This window comes from Streptopelia decaocto (assembly GCF_964273445.1).
Source record: "Streptopelia decaocto genome assembly, chromosome: 2".
Lineage (NCBI taxonomy): Eukaryota > Metazoa > Chordata > Aves > Columbiformes > Columbidae > Streptopelia > Streptopelia decaocto.
The window spans coordinates 95,220,264-95,243,384 of NC_138655.1; the positions used below are offsets into that span (position 1 = coordinate 95,220,264).

The window sequence follows — 23,121 nt, forward strand, 5'->3', positions numbered from 1 at the left end:
ACTGCATGTTGATTTACCGTAATTATTGATTCTGGTAAGAAGAAGAAAAGGTACCGCATGATTTTTGTGAACATGTATGCAACAGAAAAAATAGACTTGCTCTGAAGTAAGTGCCACCTGGAGAAAACGTCAGTGGGCTTGTCAAGGGTTTAGATTGCGGGGTGACAACAAAAACCCTGGCAGATGTATTGTTAACCTCCTCCCCCCCCACTTCCCCCTTTCTCCCCTCCCTCTCCCCCCTTCCCACTAAGGACAGGCAATCAGGAAGAAAAGAAGGACAGAGAGAAGAAAGCTGGAAAAATTAACAATGTTTTACTAATGCTACTAATAAGAATAGAGAAAATATACAAAATATACAAAACCAATCTTGAAAGTCTCAGCAACTGCAGAGCTGGCCACCAAAGTCCTGGATTGGACTCCGCAGCCAACCGGAGCTGGATTCAGTCACTCACTGGGCCTCAGTTCGCAGGGATGACTAGTAAGGTCCTCTCCTAATGTCAGCCATAAGCAGAAGGGAAAAGGGAAAGGGACGAGATCCTCGTGATCTCCCACTTTTATATGAAGTATTCACGTGAATGGAATGTTATACACAGTTGGTCAGTTTCTTGGTCGCCGGTTTCTCGTTGCCCCTCTCGCGAGATGTCCATCCATGCTTATCAATAAGTTTGCATTCCATTGCTAGCTTTACCAAAACACGTGTCTGGTTCTCCAGGAAAATGCAGTGAATATGAAGGCTTTAGCTGACAGGCAAAGTCACTAAAAGAGAAGGTTGTTTTTAACAAAACCAGGACAGGGCTGAACCAATTTGTCTCATATTAATTCCCTACAAACATTTATTAAGTACAAATTTTAGTACATTTGGTTTAACAATAGCACATAAGCGAAAAGTACACCTGTATTTTCAGCAGAACCGAGAACACAGCAGACTTTACCCACTCTAGTGATTATGACAATTGTTTAACAATTAAGGCTACAGACTCTTATATCCACCGAGTTGCCTAATTCTGCAAATGACTCGGTTAATAACTTTGAAACACTAAATCTTAGTCTCATCACAGAATCTCAAGGTTTGTCTGAAGTGCGTTTTTCTCTACTAAATGTCTGTCTTCGTACAGAAGGAAGAAAATCGTTATTTAGGAATGGGTAGGACGTCGGACAGGAGGCACCGCATGGTGCCAGCTCTGCAACAGCGGGACAAACCTCCCTCCTCAAAACACTCTTTTTTTCACTTAAATAAAGGACGGAAACAGCAGCTGTGCGACACCTCCCAGAGCCTCCGCCACTGATGGCTAAGTCCTGGCACACCAGCACGCCAGAGCCGCGGCCCACGGGCGGGGCGGGCGCTGTCGGTGTGGCCGCAACCCCCGGGAGGGCAGCGGGGAGCGGGAGACTGGTCTCCGCATCCGCCGGGCCAGGTCCGCCCCCGCAGGCACCACTTCCCAGCCGGCCCGCCCGCGCTGCTGTCTCCGCCGCGGCCGCCCCGTGAGCCGTAAAATCAACCGCGGCGTCAGCTACGTGTTTTTGTCACGTGCCGGAGGCGGAAGCGAGGCGCCGGGGCGGTGCGTGCTCCAGCGATGGCATTCCAGTAGCGGTGGCGGTTTCCCTTCTTGCCCCTTCTTCCGTTGTCGGGACCGGGCGGCGCGGCCATGGCCAGGGGCCAGGCGGCCGTGAGCGGCGGGAGGCGGGCGCTGCTGCTGCTCCCGCGCGGCGCGGACGGCGCCCTCCCGCCCGCCGCCGCTTCCCGTGATCGCCGCGCGCCCCCCTCCCCCGCGCGCCGCTGCCTCGGCGACTGGCACCGCCCGGCCGTGGCGCCGGGCTCTGGGGCGGCCGGTAATGGCAGCGCGGCCTGGAGAAGGCGACCCGGCGGGACCTGCGGGGAGAGCCGCTGCGGGCAGCGGGGTGAGAGCTGGGAAGAGGAGGGTGGCGCGGAGGGACGGGCGGGTGGGTGGGTGCCCCGCCCCCGTCACCTTAGTTGTCCCCGGGAGTCCGGTGGCGTGGGGAGGGAGCCAGGGGCCTGCAACAGCGCTGGGAACTGTCCGGAGAAGTAATTATTAGGAATGGTTTTTCCTCCCCCGAAGGCTGGATTGGTTAACCTCTATTGATCTTTAAGTAGGACAGCTAAGGCATAGGCATGTTTTCTGCCCACTCAAGTTTTCTAAAATACAATGTTGTTGAGGTCAGAGAGGTCTGACAATTTACCTCATGTTCACAGAACCACAGAGTGTCAGGGATTGGAAGGGACCTCGAAAGATCATCTAGTCCAGTCCCCCTGCTGGAGCAGGAACACCCAGATGAGTTTACACAGGAAGGTGTCCAGGCAGGTTCTGAATGTCTCCAGAGCAGGAGACTCCACAACCCCCCTGGGCAGCCTGTGCCAGTGTTCTGTCACCCTCACTGTGAAGTTTCTTCTCATATTTAAGTGCAACCTCCTGCATTCCAGTTTGTACGCATTGCCCCTTGTCTTATCATTAGTTGTCACCGAGAAGAGTCTGGCTCCATCCTCGTGACACTCACCCTTTACATATTTATATATGCTCCATCTTGCATTCTTTGTGTCAGTTAATTTATGCAAATATCCAAGTGGAAACTACACTGTCTTAGATTTCCATTAAATGTTGAAAATATTTTCTGTAGTAGTAGTAAATGGCAAATTGCGAGTGATTACTTTTTGTCTCAGGGGCAACCACTGAAGATTTGCTACTTTAACAAACATTGTGAAGTCTGTGGATTTAGTCCTCAAAACTTTGAAGTGCTCACAGCTTCCACCAATTACATTGATAATGGTAAAGGAACAGTTTCAAGACCCTGAGACTTGGTGGGATTTTTCTAGGACATTGTATTCTTGGAGAGCATCTCAGAAGCCCAATAGTAGCGCTATATTGTAATTTCAGGCTCTTGCACACAGATCTTGTTAGTTGGATATCTTTTCAGTTTCAGGCAAACTGCGATAATCTCATATCATAAATAAAAAATATTTGGGGTAGTAGGGAAGCTCCTGGAAAGCAAACATGTTAATTAAGTATTCTTTCTTACAAATAACTTAGGTTTTGTTTATCTTTTTTTTCAGATGTAAGCATCTCTGCATCATCATCATCAGAAAGCAAAGGGAATGTTTCCTTATTGGGAAATAGGAGGCTTTTTTTTGACACCCATGCACTGGTACGCCTTTTGGAAGAAAATGGTAATTTATCAGAAATAGATAGCTATTTTTAATGTCATTTCCTGAGTGGTTTTTTAGTTTACAAAGTTTGTTACTTTTTAACATGCGATGTTATAACTTCAGTTTTATGGATTTTTTTTTTAATATGTATTGGCTAAGAAAACGTAGGTTTTTTTCTTCTTCCAAAAGGATACTGAGCTTATATAACTTTGATTGTAATAATTTATTATCCTACTGGTAATTAAAAATGCTAAAGAGAAATTTTAAGTATCGAGAGTGAAAAACAGTTTTTGAGGTAGTGGTTTAAAACGTGTTAATTGGATTCTCACATATTTAGTATATAGCACCCAGAATATGCAACAATGTGTAATTATAGGATTGAAAATGGACTGCTATGTGAAATGCAGCTTTTAGGATAGAACATAGAATACTATATAAAATACTAAAACATAGATAAGGGAATAGATTACTTTGCATTGATGCTAATGTGGTTGAAGTGGGGAAGGTACCTTAAGGTGAGGTTCTGTACAGCTGAATTGACTTGTACAGTTCTCCATCCCTGAAAAGAAGACACCCCAGTCCCTTTCCTCTGCCACGTGGTTTCCTCTCTTTCCACATACCAACCTAATTCTCAGAAAACTCTGCAGCTCTTTTGCTTGGTTAGTATTATAAGTTGTTAGTTTAATGAGCTCACAGAGCAGTAGTGTGAGCCCCAGGACATATATGAAGTGTCAGGAGGAGGAGTAAAAGGAGCCAGGAGGGGTATCTCTTCCTTTGTTGGTGGCAAACTTGTATCAGCTCAGCCATTGAACATGACTTGCTCTCAGCCACCATATGTGCTTTCTGATGCTTAACTACTAGTTAGTTTGAAACAATCATGCTTTTCCAAGTGTTTCTTTTCAAAATGGTTAAGTGTTCATTACTTTTTCACTCCTACATTTTGAAAGTGGAAAAGTTGAGAGTAATTCTATGGACAATGCTTGACAATATTTTCCAATGTATTCAGTTTAAAAGGTTTTTAATAGGACTCAGAGGTTGGTAGGCCTAAAATCAGAGCAGTTAGCTCTGTTTTCAGTTGTTGAGTTTTGCATATCTTCAGTAGTTCTGAAGATTTGTAGTATACTGAAAGGAGGTATCTGCTTTTCAGAGTCAGAATTCTTGCTCATAGAAATAACTACATGTGAGAGAAGGCATTCAATAATACTTCCAGAAAATTTGCAGCATTTATCCTGCTGATATTGTAATAGTGTGGTACTACAAAAACAGCTATACTATGTCACAGCCTTAATTTTAGCTTGGAGGAAGTTGGATGTACTGACTGTTTGTGTTCTTCCATTAGTGCTGGACTAAGAGGAGTATGTTTTATCTTTCATAACTGACATTCATTTTAATTTGGTGCTGAGTATTAGCAAGTGGCATTTTGTAAACTGTCCAGATTTAAGTCTCTCTCTGAATATTGTTTCGTTTTGTTTTGCTTAGGGTTCACTCCTCAGCAGTCGGAGGTCATTGTATCGGCATTAGTGAAAATTATGAACACCAACCTGGATATGATTTACAAGGACATGGTCACCAAAGTACAGCAGGTTAGCTTGAAGGTGATGATTGGGTTGAAGTAAATAAAAATGTAGTATGCCTGCTAGTGAAATATATGTCACTATTTATTACTGTTAGACATAAATACTGTTAGTATTTTAGAACTCTGAAAGTGAAGGACATCCCTGTGTATTTATTGGCTAGTGAATTTTGTCTTGAGTTTATCAAATACTTCTGAAAGTGTTTTAGTGGACTTTAAGATTCAGGTACTGTGAGTTGGTATGCAAACCACAGATAGTTTTTTGGTTTCAGCCTAATTGTAGCATGAAATAGAATTACTGAGGCTTTTAGACAGACATAGGAGATATTCAGTGCATGACTTTGGATAGTTACAGGTCCTCCATATATTCTTTTGTAGAGCTGTAACCAAGAAGTACAGATTCCCTCAGTCACTTACCACCTTGTGTTGTGGTACCTTTTTATTTATCTCTTTGTGTCACAGTGACACTTATATTGGAATAGAATTGAGCTGAATTTCTTTTTTTATATAATGTTTTTAGGGCATGATTGGTGTGGTTCTCTACACTGGTAACATATAGGAACACGTATAGTTTGGATGCTGATACTGACATCTATCTCCTTTGCCTTTGATGCATTCATTGTTCATGTTATCCTCTAAACTAACCCATCATATACATCTTGGTGCAAGAAACTGAAGAAATCTTGCTTGGAAATAGACTGCTAGTGCTGGGTATCTACAAAGATCCTTCCTGGCTACCAGGAAGTTGTGTACAACAGAACTGAGTTGTCAGCTTTGACTTATGAGGAAATGATTGGTTTAATGAATAATTGTCTGGAGGCAAGGCTTCTTGTTCTAATACTGGCTGTATTTTTTGGGGGACATACAAAGGCAGATCCATGTAAGGAATTGGACATGACAGTGCTAGGTATTGTCATGTTGAACTCTTAGGTATCTGGCTCCAGAAGTGAAACTGAAATTCGGAGTAAGAGATGATTCACTGCATGTGGAACTTAAGCATTTTTGAATAGGATTCACACTATCTGGTATGTTGGAATTCCATTACACATCAGCTAGTCAAATAGACAATGCTGACAAGAGGCATAGCTGAAGTGCAGCATCTTTAGCTGCTCTGTGAGGCTGGGATTCATGGCTCCAAGTCACCTATAGGACAAAGGCCTTAACTTATTTTGTAGTAATAAGGCTGCTGTCTTAAAACGTGGGAAAACAGCAGCTCCTTTCTCCATAGGATAATAGTCTTGGCAGTTGGGCATCTCATTAAGAAGTGGAATACTTGGATTTTGCACCACCTTCCATCTAGGGAGGCTTCAGCTCATTTTCCCTACCTCCTAGATTCCAGAGAAATCAGACATGGGTGAGCTTCATTCCCCTGCGCTGAACAGGTTCCACAGTCAGTTGGAGAATGTGGTACTAAAGGGACCCTTTCTCCTGTGGTTGGTGGTATTTTATGATAAACAGTCATTGCATTTCTGCCTCGTTCTATGCCCAGCTTTTTTTGAATGAAAGTAGACAGGTTTTCCTTTGTTGCTCCTGATGATAGATGTTTTCTGAGGCAGGCTGGTAGATTCCACCCTCAGGTGACTTTCTGTGATTAAGATTGAAACGTGCAGGCTTGTATGACATGCTAAAGTAGAAGCAGTTCAGGAGGTGTGTATGCCATGAACTCTGGGCAACATAATAGATACTGTAGTACCTTATAGTCTTTGAATGTATAAGAGCATGTGCAAAAAGAGAGTGATGAGTTGGAAAAGGATTTGGAAAGTTGTGGATGTAGCTATTACTGTTAGGCTCTAGTTGGGAATGTAAAGGATGAAATACTACACTGGTTAGATAAAGCCTTGGGTGAAAAAATACATGTGTATGTATAGAAATGAAGAACTGAAAGGATATGGAAGAGTCTGTTCTGTGTTTTACTGAGCTCAGTAAAGAGGGGAGAGAACAAAAGCAAGCTGGAGACATCAGGTAGTAAGAGAGGAAGTGTTCTGTGGCAGTATTCTTTCTTTAGACTTTCAGTAACATATCTAGTACACTGAGCCATTTTTTTTCAGTGTTGTGGTCAGGTAGCCTCATGAGGCATCTCCAAATGCCACTTAAACATATAGCACTCTAAGTTAGAATAGCATTTCCTGACAAAAGTGAAGTTAGGGTGCTGTGTCAGATTTGTAGGGTGCTTGGTCCAGAACCAAAGGCAATGTACTATTTATTAGGGAGAGATCTTCAGAGAAGAGAAGGCAGTCCCTGTTTGCATGTGTAGATAGTGTAGGATCCAGAACAATGTATACAAATTTTCTGTCCTCAAAAGTTGCTGAGAATTTTTGTCTTCTGTCAGTTCAGTGTAACAGACTGAGCACAGTAATTAAAAGTATAAGTAGTAGTGCATCATTCCGAGTAGAAGCAGAGTGAGACCCCTTGCAGGGGGAGGTAAAAAAGAAGGTAATTATGAAAGCGTATGATTTCACTGCGGAGTTTTGGTCTGAAAGCCAGTTTTCCTCATTTAGTTCAGAGACACATCTTCTCTCCCTAGTGTCTTTGCTAGCTAAAGAATTTGAAGACTTGGAAAAAACTATTTCCTAGGCTATTAATTGAATTTTTCTGATCTGTGTTAACACTGCTAATTTTGTCAAGCATTACCAGCATTTGAGCCTAATTTGCTTGTTCTGTCACTTAATTTATCTTGCTTTCTGAAACTCAGATAATCAATCTGAAATTGCTGAAATAAAAATTTCAGGGTACCAAAATAGTCTATCATATTTGTAGGCATGGATGAGAAGAAGCATTTTAGTTACAATGTGTTCTGAGGTTTTTCTTCCCTCTTTTAAAGGAAATTGCGCTTCAGCAAGTAATGTCCCATATTGGTGGTGTGAAAAAGGACATGATTATTTTGGAAAAAAGTGAATTTTCAGCACTTCGTTCAGAAAATGAGGTAAAAATCACTGTCTTGGAAAGTGCTATTCTAGCACTTGATTTTTTTTTTTCTAATGATGTAAAAAAGCATCTTGTACCCAAGGGGCTCGCTTTGGGGCCATTGTGGTTTGACATCTTCATTAGTGACCTTGTTGATGGGTCAGAGTGTACCCTCAGCAAGTCTGCAGATTATACAAAGCTGGGAGCAGGGGCTGATGCACCAGGTGTTTCTGCTGCCATTCAGAGGGCAAGCTGGGTAACTGGGCTAACAGGAATCTCATGAGGTTAAACAAATGGAAATGCTGAGTCCTGTCCCTGGGGAGGAATGAACCCAGGCATCAGAACAGGCTGGGACCAACCTGCTGGAAAGCAGCTTTGCAGAAGAGGCCATCAGGGTCCTGGTGGACACGAAGTTGACCATGAGCCCCTGTGTCAAAGAAGGCAAATAGCCTTGTGGGCTGGATTAGATGCCAGTGGGTTAATGGAGGTGATCCTTCCCCTCTGCCTGCTACTGGTGAGACTTCTTCAGGAGTGCTGGGTCCGGTTCTGGGCTCCCCATTGTAAGGCAGATGAGAATATGCTGGACAGCATCCAACAAACAGCCACAAAGATCAGTAAGGGACTGGAGCATTTGACATATGAGGAAAGACTGTGAGAGCTCAGACTGTTCAGCCTGAAGAGAAGGCTCAGTAGGAACCTCATCAGTGTATACAAATATTTGAAGGGAGGGTGTAATGACAGAAACAGGCTTTTTCCACTGTTGTCCTGTGATAGAACAACAGGTAATTGGCACAGACAGAAAATTCTACTTAAACAAATGAAAATCCTCTTTACTGTAAGGGTGGTAGGACACTGGAATAGGATACCCAGAGAGGCTATGGAGTCCCTATCCTGGAGATATTCAAAACCCATCTGGACGTGGCCCTGAGCAACCTGCTGTAGTTACTGCTGCTTTGAATAGGGGATTGGAATGGATAATCTCCAGAGAGAGTTAATAGAAGATGCCACAGCTATAGCTATTTCATGTATCTTTTGAAAGAGATAAAGTAATAGAATAATTTCAGGTAGCAAGGACCTGCAGAGAACATTAGGTACTTGCAGGCTGCAGTATGATTGCCATTTAGCCACCTGTTATTAAAGCTGAACAAACCCAGCTCGCTATCCTCCTTATGCCCCACCCCCAACACAGTGTGCTTCAGCCTCCCATCATCTCCATGGCCCTCCACTGGACTTGCTCCAGTATGTCAACATCTGTCTTTCACCAGGGAGCCTAAAGCTGGACACAGCACTTCCAGTTGCAGGCTCACAAGTGCTAAATAGAGAGAAATAATTGCTTCCCTTAGCCTGCTGGGTTTACTCTTGTTAATATCATCCTATGCATTTGGCCATCTTTATTGCTGTGGGACATTGCTCACTTTGTCTTGTTCTGTTGTTTGGACATGCACATCACTGAGTAAACATGCATGTGCATACACATACTGATAACAAACTATGCTTGTTTTGCCTTCCTTTTCATATTATGGTTTATAGTCATTGTTACTGATTGTGCAAATTTGTTAGTATTTATAGGGTTTTTTTTTTTAATATACAGTAATAAAGTGTACAATTTTTTTTCTACTCTCCCAGAAAATAAAACTTGAACTCCAGCAGATAAAGAAACAAGTCATGGTAAGATACCATACCAATAAAACTAAGAATTAATACTTGTCTGGATTTTGGATTGCTTTAAATAAAAAATAATTGTTGCTTTCAAGATTTTATTTTAAAAGCTATGCTTAATTGTTGTGATATATAGGATACTGAAATTGCAGTTGATGGTACACTGTGGGCTACAGCAGAAACAATGCATAGTTCATTATGGTGACAGAGAACTGTGACTAAAGCAAAAGGCGAATAAAAATTTAACTGAGATTTTTTTTCTTAGATGTAGTTTTTTTACTTTAGATGCAAAAAGTGGCTAACTGCTGTGTCATGGTTAAGGCTGAATGAAGTTCTGTATTTAGGGCTGCCTGTTACATGTAAAAATGCAACATCACTACAAGAAAGACACTGAGGTGCTGCAGTGCATTCAAAGAAGTGCAGTGGAGCTTGTGAAGCAGACTTGTGGAGCACAAGTCTGATGAGGAGCGGCTGAGGGAACTGGGATGGGACTGTTTAGTCTGGAGAAAAGGAGGCTGAGGGGAGACCTGATCGCTGTCTGCAACTACCTGAAAGGAGGTTGTGGCATGGAGGGTGTTGGTCTCTTCTCCCAAGTAGCAAGTGATAGGACAAGAGGAAATGGCCTCAAGTTGCACCAGGGGAGGTTTAGATTAGATATTAGGAAAAAAATCATTATGGAAAGGGTTGTCAGGCATTGGAACAGGCTGCTCAGGGAATTGGTGGAGTCACCATCGCTGGAGCCATTTAAAAGGTATTTAGACGAGGTTCTTACAGACATGGTTTAGTGCTAGAGTTAGGTTATGGTTGGACTCAGTGATCCTGAGGGTCTCTTCCAACTGAAATGATTCTATGCTTCTAAATAACTCCATGATTCTATGAACATACATTTTAAAATTACAGCACTTTCTAATTGCTTTGGGGGATTGTTGAGGGTGATTTTGTTTGTGTTGTCTGAAGACATACCTGTTAGCTCTCTAGAATTTAAAATAGCTTTTTAAATGGCTTCTTTAGACCACTAAGTTTGGGACCATTATGTTTGGTCCTCTTTATTTGGGAGGTGATGACCTTTGCAAGAAAACAGACTCTCTGGAGAAACCTGAGTCTGTTAATTATCACATAGATACTTGTTCTTGTCACATTTAAGCGTCAGTGCTGTGTTGCTGTTCTTTATGGCTTGCCTGTCTTGAGTAGCACTCCAAACACCCTTCTACCATCAAAACCAAGATTATCTCAAAATGTATTATTTCTCTGGGTGTGGAGTCATAAGCAACTTTTACACAGAAACAAACATCCTTGCAAGAGTGATTAAGATTGGAAACTGGGAAACATTAAATGTTTTTAGGGAGTATGGTCATCTGACTTGAGAACTGGTGTTTCCTGCTTTAATGTCCTTCTTAGCTGGAAGGGTGGAGCAGCCTTTCTTCCCTAGGGTTTGTCCATGAAACTGTCAGAATATTTGACTTGCTGAGCTAGCTGACAATGTGGTCAAGCTCAGCCTAGTGTCTCCTTGCTATTTCTTTTTGATTCTCTTCCATTTCTTCTTGCACTGTCATCTCCAAAAGGAGAACATGAGTTTATCAAGGTTTTCAGAATACGATTTTAAAATACATTTGACATCTAATTTTTGCATTGTAACTTATTTTATGGTTTTAGTTGCATATAAACGAGTTAGTGTAATCCACTGGTAGAGCATGAAGGATCTGAGTCATCTTTTCTTAAAAGCCAAATGTCTTAACTTTTAACTGTAAATGTAATTCTCACAAGGGCAAGTTGTTTTATGTTTGCTCATAATTGTTCTTCTAAAAGACAAAAGGACACAAGGTTGTAAAAGTCTAAGAAAAACTTATTTGTAATTTTTTGATTCTTTAAGCTGTAATGTGTTGTAATCACATCTAGTTATAAACCAATTAAAGTTCAAAAATTCAAACATAGAAATTGAGTCTAATTATTGTTCATACTAACTTAATGAACTCTTGACTAACTGACACGGGCCTTCTTGAGAGATGCTTACTTTTTTTTTAATAGTAGAGTCTTCCAGATAATCAGCAATCTTTTGCTTCTCCCACACGTTCATCTGATCAGCAGTTTGCCTCATGACGAACTGTCAGCTGGCTGGAATTCCTGCCAGAAAGTTGCATTAAAATGCCAGCTGTCACTGAGAAAAGCAGGAATCACAGCTATTGATGAACTAAAATTCAAATGTACTACTTATGGTAGTTCAAAAAAGTTAGATGTTAAAAATATAACGAATGTTTCCTGACTTCTAAGATGTCTGTAGCTTTTTCTGAAAGCCTAAGATGTAGTCTTTAGAAACAGGTTTTCTTTTACAGTGGAAGGTTAGAAACAGCTTTTAAAGTTATTTTGAGCATCAAGCTTGCTTCATGGAGGAAGTCCAACTTACATATGTACCTAGGCATGGATTTCTAGAAATCGAGGAGAATTATATGGTATATGAAACACTCCCAGTATTTATAGAAGGATGTGCTCTCAATTAGTTGCTGTTCTCAGTGTTCTTGTTTTAAAAGCTATTGTTAGGTTTTGAATCTGAGATCAAATTCATATTATAGGACATGAGTATTTCCTGGGGGAAGAATAGGAATACTTATATTTTTGAAAATTATGTACATTAATGGGAGAGAAGCTTTATTCCTGAGATATGTAAAGAAAGGCACAACACATTTGTCTTCTTTTTTTTTTTTTTCTGCATATGATTAAATAGAAAATCTTGCTTGCTGCTTTATCATTTTTTTTCCCAATAGGATGAAATTGCCAAAGTTCAAGCAGATAACAAGTTAAACCTAAACCTAGAGAAGACCAGAGTAAAAGAATTGGTAAGTTTTGGTTATTTTCTTCCAGAAACATCTAAACCATCAGTAATCTCCAACTTTGGGCAAGAGCATCTTAGAGCATTTTCGTACTAATCTATAGTATAATTCAGTTTCAAGATGGTATTAATCGAATTTACTCGTCCTTATGCTGCTGTAGTACAAGGTGCCATGTTTGGTTTTGTATGTCTGTCTATTTTGATATTGTTTTAATATCAGGATTAACACATTACACTTAGATATATTAGGTATTAAATCTCAGTGTGCTGACCAGCTGCCTAGAAGTTTTTGACATTATTAGTGTATCTCTTTTCCTATTTTTCACACTTAATTTAAGTTTACCTATTTCTTTAAATTTATCATCACTGAAGAGGTTTAATTTCCCTATAGCTAGAAAATGTATAGCATAGCTAGTTTGTCAGGAAAATACCTATTGTCAAAATAGTTATAATATTTATTTTTTTAATTGTAACTGATACTGGTTCAGATTATTTTGAACTTTCAAATATCTGATAGAGCTGAATTGATGTAATGTTAAATTAGAATAATGTAGATGAAGAATTGGAAGATGAACAAGTTTTTGCATTATATGTTGCATATGTATTGCAATTGCATTTTTGCATTATACTCTAGAGTTCTGTTGCCATAGATATTGTTTGAATAGCCTTTAGGATTTCAAATAAATTACACCTTCTAAATGGAAAGATCTTTTTAGTGTAATTTTCTATTAATTTTATTTCTAATTCAGTCCTTTTTCACACGTGTGTAATGAAGACTTAGTATTTGTCTCCAATCTAGGCAATAAGAACTGTTCAAGTAGATACCACTTACCTTCTGTGTGTGCTCCTTAAAGTTTTTCCACAATGATTAGCTTTGGTAACAGCTGTGTCAGTGATTTAGTATAATGACTAACAGTCTGTTATCCCGTGGTAAATGCTTGAGTAAAGTACAGTTTGAGCAGGTAGGATTCTTGTTTAAAGGTTAATGCTTTATGCTAATATTTTTTTTAAAAATCATATGAAATATATTAGCTGTGTAGATCATATAGCTGTGTAGATCATAAGCTTTGCAATACTTTACGTATAGAGAACCTATTTAAGACCACTTCATGAGTGATACATTAGGCAGTAGTGTTTTCTTGTATTATTTATGTGGGATCCTGGAATCTGGACTCCGTCTATTGCTCAGAGCACTACATTATTTTGACTGTCTCCCAAGAAAAGCAAACTGCATGATAACTTTCTCTGTTGTGCACCTATAATGTCACAGTTTCTATGAAAACTACTCTCTTCTTTTTTCCTCCCCCAAGTCTCCTGCTTTAGTTGCCAGCTCTGCCATGCATGAACAGAAAATGAAAAAGGCAGAATGGGGAGCAGGTTGGGGCATATATGCTGAGTTGGGGGTGAGACGTAATCCAGTATGTTCTATAGTAGGCAGAACATCATTATCCTATTTAATTACTTCTCTGTGCTGTGAAAAACATGGGCTTAAGGGGAGATCTCCCTATTGAATTTTAGGGAGGGGGTTTAACCTTGTCTTTCCTCCTCTTTCCTTTTTTTTTTTTTTTAATGCACTGGTGCTATTACAGGTGTATGGTGATGCCTTGCAGTAAAAGGGTTTATTTCACTGTCTTAAACCTAAGTGTAAAATCCTTGGACTTGACCTAGAGAATTCTAGTCACAAAGCAAAACTTCAACAAATACAAACATCAAGAAAGAAGCTTGTAGGATAGAAATTATTCATAAAATGTGGATTTGGCTTACAGCATCTATTTAAAGTAAAACAATCCGTAAACTTGTTTACTTTAAATGTCATAGTTCTTTTGATAGTGATGATCAGTTTATTGTGAGGTCCAATTCTTACATAAATTTTCAACGCAAACATAATGTTAGCTTTTTATAACATATTCTGCTATCTTGCCACTTTCAAAAAATGTTTATTTATATAAAATGTCTGAATTTCTTTTTCTGTCCCTCTTTTCATTTTGCAGAACTACTGACTGTTTCATTTAATTGTAGGCATGCTGTTATTTGTCTTTGTTATGTCATTTTCCATATTTGTACCAGCCTGTTGTCTCTTAACTTCATCTTTAGATCAGTCAATAGTCCACTAGAGCTCTAGATCTTTAAGGAGGGTTTTTCAATGCTGAGGCATTTATGTAGATTAATCTGAGTTTAATATTAAAGTGAAATAAGCTTCCAGACTGGAGTAAAAATAAAGCGACTTCCCACATAAGAATGTCAACAGATGAGGCTATTGCTGTGTAACTGATGATTCAGAGATGGGTGCCTGATGACCTTAATACTCTGCACTATAGACTGGCAGTTTAGCAGCTGTCTGTGTGTAACTGAATTGCTCCGGTAGTGGGACAGCAACCATTATAGATGTCAGGGTAAATCATGTCTGTTCATGAGTCAGAAAGGTAACTGGCCTTAAAGGTGTGCTGCTTTAATTTGGATTTAACTTTCCTCAAACCCAAATAGCTGTAACTTAAAAGCAAGCCACAACTGATGTTCCACAAATGAATACCTTAATGTGAGATACAAATATTCTGTATTTAACAAATATATAATGAAATCATGGTCAGAACAATACAAATGGTGAGCATGTGCAATGATGGATGAAGATTTCTTTAATAACTGGATATGATACAATGTTTTATAACTGTACTCCCCTTCCTGAAGAAAGTAGATGGTTCAATCTTAATTGTGCTTTTATGTTCAATAGATTAGTTAACTGTTCCAGAGTTACTGTTTAGAATCCTAGGTCTTTGTTTTTCAGAAAGGCAAATCTGCCAACCTTTCTTCCAGCTGCTTATAGTATATACATTTTTACAGAAGACAAGTGTCTGTTGGATTTGTTGCACTTTACAGTTCAGTAGTGTGGATGAACACCTATCTGAATTGTGCTTTTCCAAAGGACAGCAAGTATCCCACAATACTATCTCCCAAGTGTTGTCAAACATTCTACAGAATTTGGAAACAAATAAATGTGCTTTTAAGTGTGTGTGGGGAAGTTTAATGGCATTATCATGTTTATCTCCCTTTTTTTCTTTCCTTCTAGTACTCACTTAATGAAAGAAAACTACTTGAAATGAGGACAGAAATAGTGGAATTGGTAAGAACATGGTATCTGATTATTACACAGCAAATCTTTTTGTACTTGTGTTATAGACCTGGTATTCTTTTTGGAGTTATTCATGTCTTTAGGCACTTTAATGTACAAAATATCATTGTGCTTTATTATTTCCCTGTGAATTTTCATAATGGTACAGATAACTGAACTGGTTACAGAGTAAAAAGGCTTTCATATATGTTGTTAGATCTTCTGCATATTTATATAAACTGTTCAGTGGTCACGTTGTTTTGAAACTTCACTTATGTAGTATTTTCTCTAGATGGAATTCTACGCTTAATGTTAGTTGTGAAATTGTTTTTTTTTTTCCTCCTGTGAGACTGAAACACATTGCTAGATCGATTTGGCTTTATTTTAGGGGAAGTTTTTACCAAACTCTTCCTTTTGCTTCCTTTCTGTAGTGTAAAGAAAATCTTTAGGGAGAGATCCAGCAGTAAATCATTAACAGATCCACAACGTTTCAGTAGTGCTTATTTGAAGATATCAGCAATGAGGCAGCTGTTGTTCTCAGTTTACAAGTTTGATTTTTTTCCATCGTTGCTGAGTAATAATTCTATCTTGCTTTTTCACAGAAGTCCTGTCTTCTGTTATGACCAGATTCTGAATTTGTCTGTGGTTGGTTTTGTGGTAGAATTAATTACAAGATGAAGGCATGTTTTTTTACATCAGAAAAACAATTCTCAGTTTTTCTAATGATCCGTACATCCTTCTATTCTGGTCTGGTTTTGGCACAAGATGCTCTTAGACTTCTCAATAGCTCTTATAGTTGAGCAGTGACTTTAATATCAGTGGGCCAAATGAGAGATTGAAATTAATGTCTGTACTGCTAGACTGAGATAAGAAGGCATCCAGTTCTGCCACTTTCTAGATTACACGTTAAGGAACTTGTAATCATATAAATTTCCCGAGTTCACCAAATTATTCAATTCCTTGGATATAATCATCTAGGAAGGAACTCGTTCTCTCTGAATGCAAATTAACATACATTTAAGGAGGAACCAAAAATGCAACTTAAAGGGACAGGTTAGATTTCTAAATAAACTAGCAACTGTGCAAATTGCATCATTTTGTTGCTTTGTTTTTTAGCATGCACAACAAGATCGAGCACTGACCCAAACAGACAGAAAAATAGACACAGAAGTTGCAGATCTGAAAACAATGCTTGAAACACACAAACTTGATAATATTAAGTACTTAGCAGGTAAGGAATCTAATGGTTGTCTCTGGTGTACCTGTTAAACACTGCTAAATGTTTGGCCGACTCTTGATGTATTCATAAATGCTCTGATTAAAAAAATAGACTTGAAATAGTCAAGATTAGCAGCCTCCTTTGTGTACTTAACCCAGACAAAGTTTCCCATGATTTGCAACTCTATTTTGCATGGGCTATGGCTGTATGGCACTTTTTTTTTCTCTTGCTTTACACTGTAATAATTAGGTATATAAGAAACCTAAAAAGCTGCCTGATAACAAGGGCCAAAAAGTTCTATGCCTGAATTGATTTCTAAAAGCAGCCAGCTGCATGCATTTCTAGAATTTCTTAATCTGTCTGATGGAGATCTATATGCAAAATGGAACATTTCAGCTTTTCTCACTCTTCAGCAGCACATACTCTTTAAACTTTGATTTTTCAGACACGTGCATTAGAAAAATACTATCTGTGTGTATACCTAAATTGTTGCCCTAGGTAACTTTAATATTTTGACATTTTTCTACTGAGTGTGCAGTGCTATTAAATGAGCAGGTTTGCAGCAGAAAATTATTCTTCTGATTCAGATTTTATGATTATTCTTTCACAATGGATTTTGTCACAAGTACAACCACTTATGTCTATTCATAGCACTGTACTTCAGGCATATCCTTTACAGAGAACCATTACTTGAAAATAAACGGCAATGCATTAAAATGAGAGGAAATTCTTTTCTCCACCATCCCTACTCTGCATAGAGAAAAAAAATTAAGAACAATCTTCGTTGTGTTTGAAGTGTTCCTGTTGCAGGCAGTGTGTACATCTAGAAACCAAAAGTTGATTTCATTTAAATGGAAATGTAAAAATTTTCAAACTGATAAGTTTTCATTTATTAGTTTGCTGAACACTTGACTGTGATTTAATAATCCTGTTATTATTTTCCTCACTTTACAACTGTAACTTGCCATATTGATCTCTTCTGGAATGGCAGACAGCTAAAGGCTTTTTTCAGCCCTTTGATAGTTTTTCAGCCCCAGTTTTCCTGCATTCTTTTTTCCTGCCTTCTTACTTGTCATTTTTGTGCAGCTCCACCTTGAGATTGTTTGTGTTGTGTATTAAAAACCAGATTTGCTTACATGGGGAAGGGTTGGTGGTTACACTTCAGTACTGTATTAAGATGGATACATAGCTTTCTGAAGAAATATTCCAAGAGGTAATGGCTTATTGTCTCCATCTCCCTCCCCATTTTTATTTTCTTTCAGGTTCAGTATTTACATGCCTTACTGTAGCGCTGGGATTTTACCGTTTATGGAGATAATAAAACATCCATTTAAAGGGACTTCTACTGTTTTGGTTTCTGAAAAAAAGTTGTTTTATCTTTGCCCAGATTTTAACCAAGTCTTGACTGTTTTATTTATTTTTTGTAAAGCAGGCTGTATTGAGAATGTAACCAAAGATGTGCCTAGAAACAAACTGTACACGTATAGTGCATATTTTGAAACTTTCCTCTGAAAGCATGGTAACAGGGATTTCTAACATTTCCCTACATTCTGAACTGCAGTACACCATGCTGCTACAAAGTGTCATATAAGCAAAAGTTGGCATTCGTACCAGTCGTATGGGGCTGCATGCTGTAGAGAAGAATCTATGAGAATTATGTTCCGTTCCCTTATCTGACATGCTTGCCGAAGTCAGTTGCATGTACCAGACTGAAGTCTTGATTATTAATGTAAAACTGAAACTACATGTTTTGTGGCTCGGAGGCACTCTTGTGTAAGTAGAATTTGTGTTAACTGAATCATGCTTACTTCCCTCCTTCTAACACTTGGTCGTGCAGTTACTAGGATCAAATATTTGGTTTGCTATTTTTATAACATCATAATTGTCAGCTTGTTTTTCAGATGGCCGTCCAATCAGTCCTGTTTCATGAAAGGTTACTGTGTTATGATAACAGTGTTTACTGCTAGTTTTGTCTGTAACGTATTTGTAGCAGTTTTTGTGACTAACCTGCCTTTGGTACATCTATCTGATATTCATTCCATATGCTAATTTTTAACTTTACAACTAACTGGAAGTTTGAAATGCAGTAAAATACACTGGTTGTGTTAATTTACGGTTGGGTGCTACAAAGTGTTTCTGATGCTGCCTCCTTGATGGAAGGGAATTGAAAGGAAAGAGATTTTAAATGGTGGTTAGGAAGTGTCTCAAGCAAGGGAATTGCAATACCAACAGTCTTCTGGCTTTTTTGTTTGTTTTATTAAAAAAAAAAAAAATCCTGTTGGTTCTTCAAATGTGGAACTCGGATAGTGATTATAATAATGAAAACAGTAATGGAGACCTGCAGGGATGTTTAATCCAGTTCTGAGCAAGCCCATGTGAACTAGTAAATGTGACTGAAGCAATGAAGGAAGGCATCCAGTGTACCCAGATATCTGTCATTCTTCCACTGATGAAATGACTGCTCTAGGAGCAGAGCTGCCATCCCTGTTCCTTCAGCTAAGGGAAATTTCCCTTTCTTGCTTGCTCTTAGGAGGAGAGAACAATCTATGCACTGGTAATAAATGCTGTCAGAGCACAATCATGGCTTTGCTTAATTAAAGTAAAGCTATTAGGCTACTTTTTGCCTTTACTATAATAACCATTTACTTTTTTGATGGTTGGGAGTGCCAACTTTGATCATGTGCAAGTGTTGAAGAAGAGATGGATCCCTGTAACAATAGTATGCTGACTTGAAATAAAGAATTTTGGATATTTCATAGAACGTGCCGAGTTTTCATTATAACTGCAATTTTTAAATTCGAAGTTAATCTCTTTGATTGAAGGTAAGTCACTGCTAATAGGACTTCTTTTAAGCTATGAATTGGCAGAGTTGACAGCCACTATAGCACGTTAAAGAGCAAAGAACAGTCAATGTAAGAAAAACTATTATTTCAGACTAACTTAACAGCCCTTCTAAATTGAATTAATCTATATTCAAGATGTTCACTTTTTTTGTTTAAAAATATATTTGTTTGTACTAACTTTCAGGATTTGGCACTTTCCCAATTTAGATGAGCAATAATTTAATGTTTGGAATGCCTTCAGTGTTGGTTCCTATCTTCCCAGGACAGATGATTCTGTATATGTCTGTGTAAGCACTACATCTTTGCCTGTATGCCTGGGCAGCTGATAAATAGTCACTAAAATAATTATGTGGAGCTAATTTTAAATATCATATTTATCCTGCCAAAATAGATACTATGCAAATTAATTTCAGGGCAGGTGGAAGGAGGAAGTGAAAGATTATAGAACAGCATTGTTGTGGAATTAGCAAAGTGTTAGGAAAACCAGCACTTCTTGGTGAGTGTTAAACAATAAAGTTAATATTCAGGAAAAGGACACTACCTATAGAACATAATTATTATTTCATAGCCCATAAAGTCTTTAAGTGTGATGTAAAGGCTTGTTGTTCCTAACCTTTGTGCATAGATGCAAAATCTTCGATTTCCTCTGATTTAAAAGATCACTTTAGCCATCTTTCTAACATAATTTCATCATGTGTGCCACATGTATTTACTGGCATTCCAAAGAGGTAGAAAATCCATCCATGTGTTTCCAAACACTAATTCTTTGAAAGTGAGATTAAAAGAATGGGCCTTTTGATACAGGTGAGAAGCAAATACATCAGGACATACTACTAAATATCTCTTGAAAAGCAACAGCTGAGTGTCAAATGATCACTAAATTCATAAATAGGACATCTAAGTTGGCAATTCTCCAATTTTTTTCTTTAAGACTCTTTCTGTATCATGCTGTATATTGTCTTCAATTTGAATCAGTAGGAATTCTAAACGTATTGAAATACGTCTCAGTTCTGACTTCGGATTTTGATTTCTTAATTTGAAGAGCTCTTTCAAAAGATGCAAGTGAAAAATAAATTAGACTGGTTTACCATAAAACCACTTTCAGCTGTGAAAAAGCATCTCCCCCTTGATTCAGAAATGTATCTGTTAATTTGCTACCTGGTATGAAAAAAGTATAAAAGAAAAATTTTAATCTATAAATGTTACATCTCTCAGGCTCTCTCTTTAAGTTAGTTTGCAAGAACAGGAGATGCAGCCAAAGCTGAGCTTCATCTCTGATTTACTTTCAGGAAGAACCCATCTCTATTGAGAGTATGTAAAAGAAGCTGTCTGCTCATGTTAAAACTAGTGAGTTTTCCCTGTGAACTTCCGTATTCACACAGCAGGAGATTCATTAAAGATTTATATTCCTTTGGGGAAGGAGACTGAGAACCATTCAATTTGCTGGAAAACCTAAGTTGCTTCTAAAGCTTCTTTGTGTTTTACAGAACAAATCAAGATCCAGAGTTCCTACAAAACTCTGTTTACTTGTGATACATTAGTGGGAGTATGCTGAATTTAACTGCTTGTCTGTCTCGCTTTCCCTCAAGTTTTCAGTCAAAATCCATAAGGGAGATACCTCCTTTTCACCGGTATGTACTAGCAAAATCATTTGCTACAGGTATTTTATTACTATTAAGTCACATGCTGTCTGGCCCTTTCTCTGTTGGAAGTGTTGATTGCATCATTCATTCCCCACAATATTGTAGAGTTGTACTTAAAACCACGAGTTGACAAATGGGAACGTATTTTTAATGTAGGTATGAAATCTGCTTCATGTTTTCTAACCACAAATGTGTTCGTTTACAAGAATAAGTCTTACTCTAGGCATGAATATTCACTTAACTGATCTATTCATAAATGGTGAAATCCCAGCTCCATCCAGCCATTAACCCTTCCTATTGACTTTGGAGAAGGCATGGTTTTTACTTTCTTTTAGTATATATTCGGAGTTGTACCACTTCAGTTGACTTTTCTTACTCTTGCTACCATCTGTAGACCTCACACAGAAAACTGATGGGATTTTTTTGTGTGTGTTTGTTGGTGGTAGGTTTTGTTGGGGTTTGGTTGGTTTTTATCAGCAAAGTCAGCTAAATTCCTGTGAGTAGTTCCTTCAAACTACTGGTCGCAAGGTGTGAGCGAGACTTAGTCTTGTATCTCCCACTGAGTTTTCAGGACTGAAGTAAACTGCCGTTAATATGATTTCTAAAATTAAAAAACTGGTATGTAAAGTCTCTTTTAAAGGAGTAAGTAAACTGTAAAATTAATGATTTTTTTGTTTTAGTACATTTGGAAAAGTTGTATTCCGAAGTTATTCATTAGTTGGACAATGGTGGCTTCTTTTTAATTATTTTTCCTTTGGCTACATGGATCTTGAATTTATAGGGTTTTTTGTTGTGGGATGGGATGTTCGTTGTTTTTACAGTAAAGCTTTCTGTACAAGCAATTAATTTTCTTCAGCCCCTGAACAGAAAGTTCATTTACAATCAAATATGTGCCTGGAATATTGTGGTTTGCTTTAATCAGAAACAAGTGCATACACTCTTGGATACAAGACAGCCTGCTGTGTCTTTGTTAGGAAAGCTTTCTTTGACTTAAAATACGTTCTTTGCCCTATTGTCAAACATTTTAAAGCAGTACTGTTTGTTCTTTATTTTACACTTAAATTCTGCGTCACGGCAATTGCCTCTTACTCGTAACATTCAGTCTTGTAGCTAAATTAAGATCATAGAGGGAAGATATCAGTGTTTGCATAGTGTTCCTTTGAAATCTGTCCATTCCAAGAAATAAGATTCCAGTTTTCTTGGGAGGATGCCCAGCTGGTATAAAAAACAAAATACTGGAAATGAGTAACAAAGTATTGCAGCAAATATCAATCTTGGGCCAATGTTTATCCCTGTAGTGAGGCACATTGTTGTGTCGTAATATTTTGATACCCCGTGTCCCTCTGATGTTCCCAAATGCACCCTGTTAAACTCTTAGAAGTTCACTAGGTCCCCCATTGTATTCTGAAACAATATCAGCTTGATCCAAGTCATGACTAATACTACTCGTGAATAGTCTCTTCTTTTTCATGACTAAAAATGTAGTGAGGAAAAAAAAGAAGAGTGAGTTGGTTGGTTTGGGTTTTGCTTTGTTTTGTTTTTCCCTGCAAGTAAATGGCACGTGTTAAGTGATAACTTTAAACAGAACTGTGTATGTATATAGAAATGGCATACTTGTAGCAGGCAGCTGAACTGGGTCAAATCAGTCTTGTATACAGGCTTCAGGGTTTGCTTCAGAACAGATAGGGTGGCTAATAGTTATCTTGGCAGGGGGTGGGAAGGGAATCAGGGCAAGTTCCTCAGCATGAAGGATAAAACTCAGTTTATACTGTTCATACTTTCATCACCAGCATGCTTTGGTCCTTCTCTGTTGTCAGAAATCTTGTCGTTCTCTTATGTAGGACTGTCAGCAATGCACGTTACTTCATGGATAGGCAAATATTAGATATGTCACTTTTGATTGTGATTTTGTCCAGAATAATTTGTATCACTCCCAGTCATTCTTCTGTCTTTACCCAGGATCTATTGTCTTGTTGGAAAGGTGTATCAAGCATTATATATTTACAAAGTTATCCCAGTGATGCAAGAAATAAATAAATAAATAAATACAAAGGCCAATTCAGAAGCTCCATTTAAAGACTGCTTACCACAACTAGATACAGATAGTGGCTGGATATTTTTATATTGTCTTTTATATCTTGGGTTTCAAATAAATCAGTTCTAATGCCTCGTGATTTACATGCAGACTTA

The 23,121-nt window shown here is 38.4% G+C and overlaps 1 protein-coding gene across 4 annotated transcripts; it reads left to right on the forward strand.

Moving 5' to 3' along the window:
- Positions 1-696: 696 nt before the first annotated feature.
- Positions 697-19,206, forward strand: MCUR1 (mitochondrial calcium uniporter regulator 1). 4 transcript variants are annotated; one of them, XM_082045750.1, is made up of 9 exons: positions 712-1,899; positions 3,068-3,181; positions 4,640-4,755; positions 7,555-7,656; positions 9,264-9,305; positions 12,056-12,127; positions 15,185-15,238; positions 16,343-16,457; positions 17,708-19,206. In XM_082045750.1, exons 1-9 carry the CDS (start codon positions 1,647-1,649, stop codon positions 17,761-17,763), a joined length of 924 nt encoding a protein of 307 aa, XP_081901876.1. In that variant the 5' UTR covers positions 712-1,646; the 3' UTR covers positions 17,764-19,206. The 4 variants fall into 4 exon arrangements, with proteins under 4 accessions (XP_081901878.1, XP_081901879.1, XP_081901876.1 ...); XM_082045751.1 differs by having other exon boundaries at positions 717-1,899; positions 4,640-4,743; XM_082045752.1 differs by lacking the exon at positions 9,264-9,305 and having other exon boundaries at positions 697-1,899.
- Positions 19,207-23,121: the final 3,915 nt, after the last annotated feature.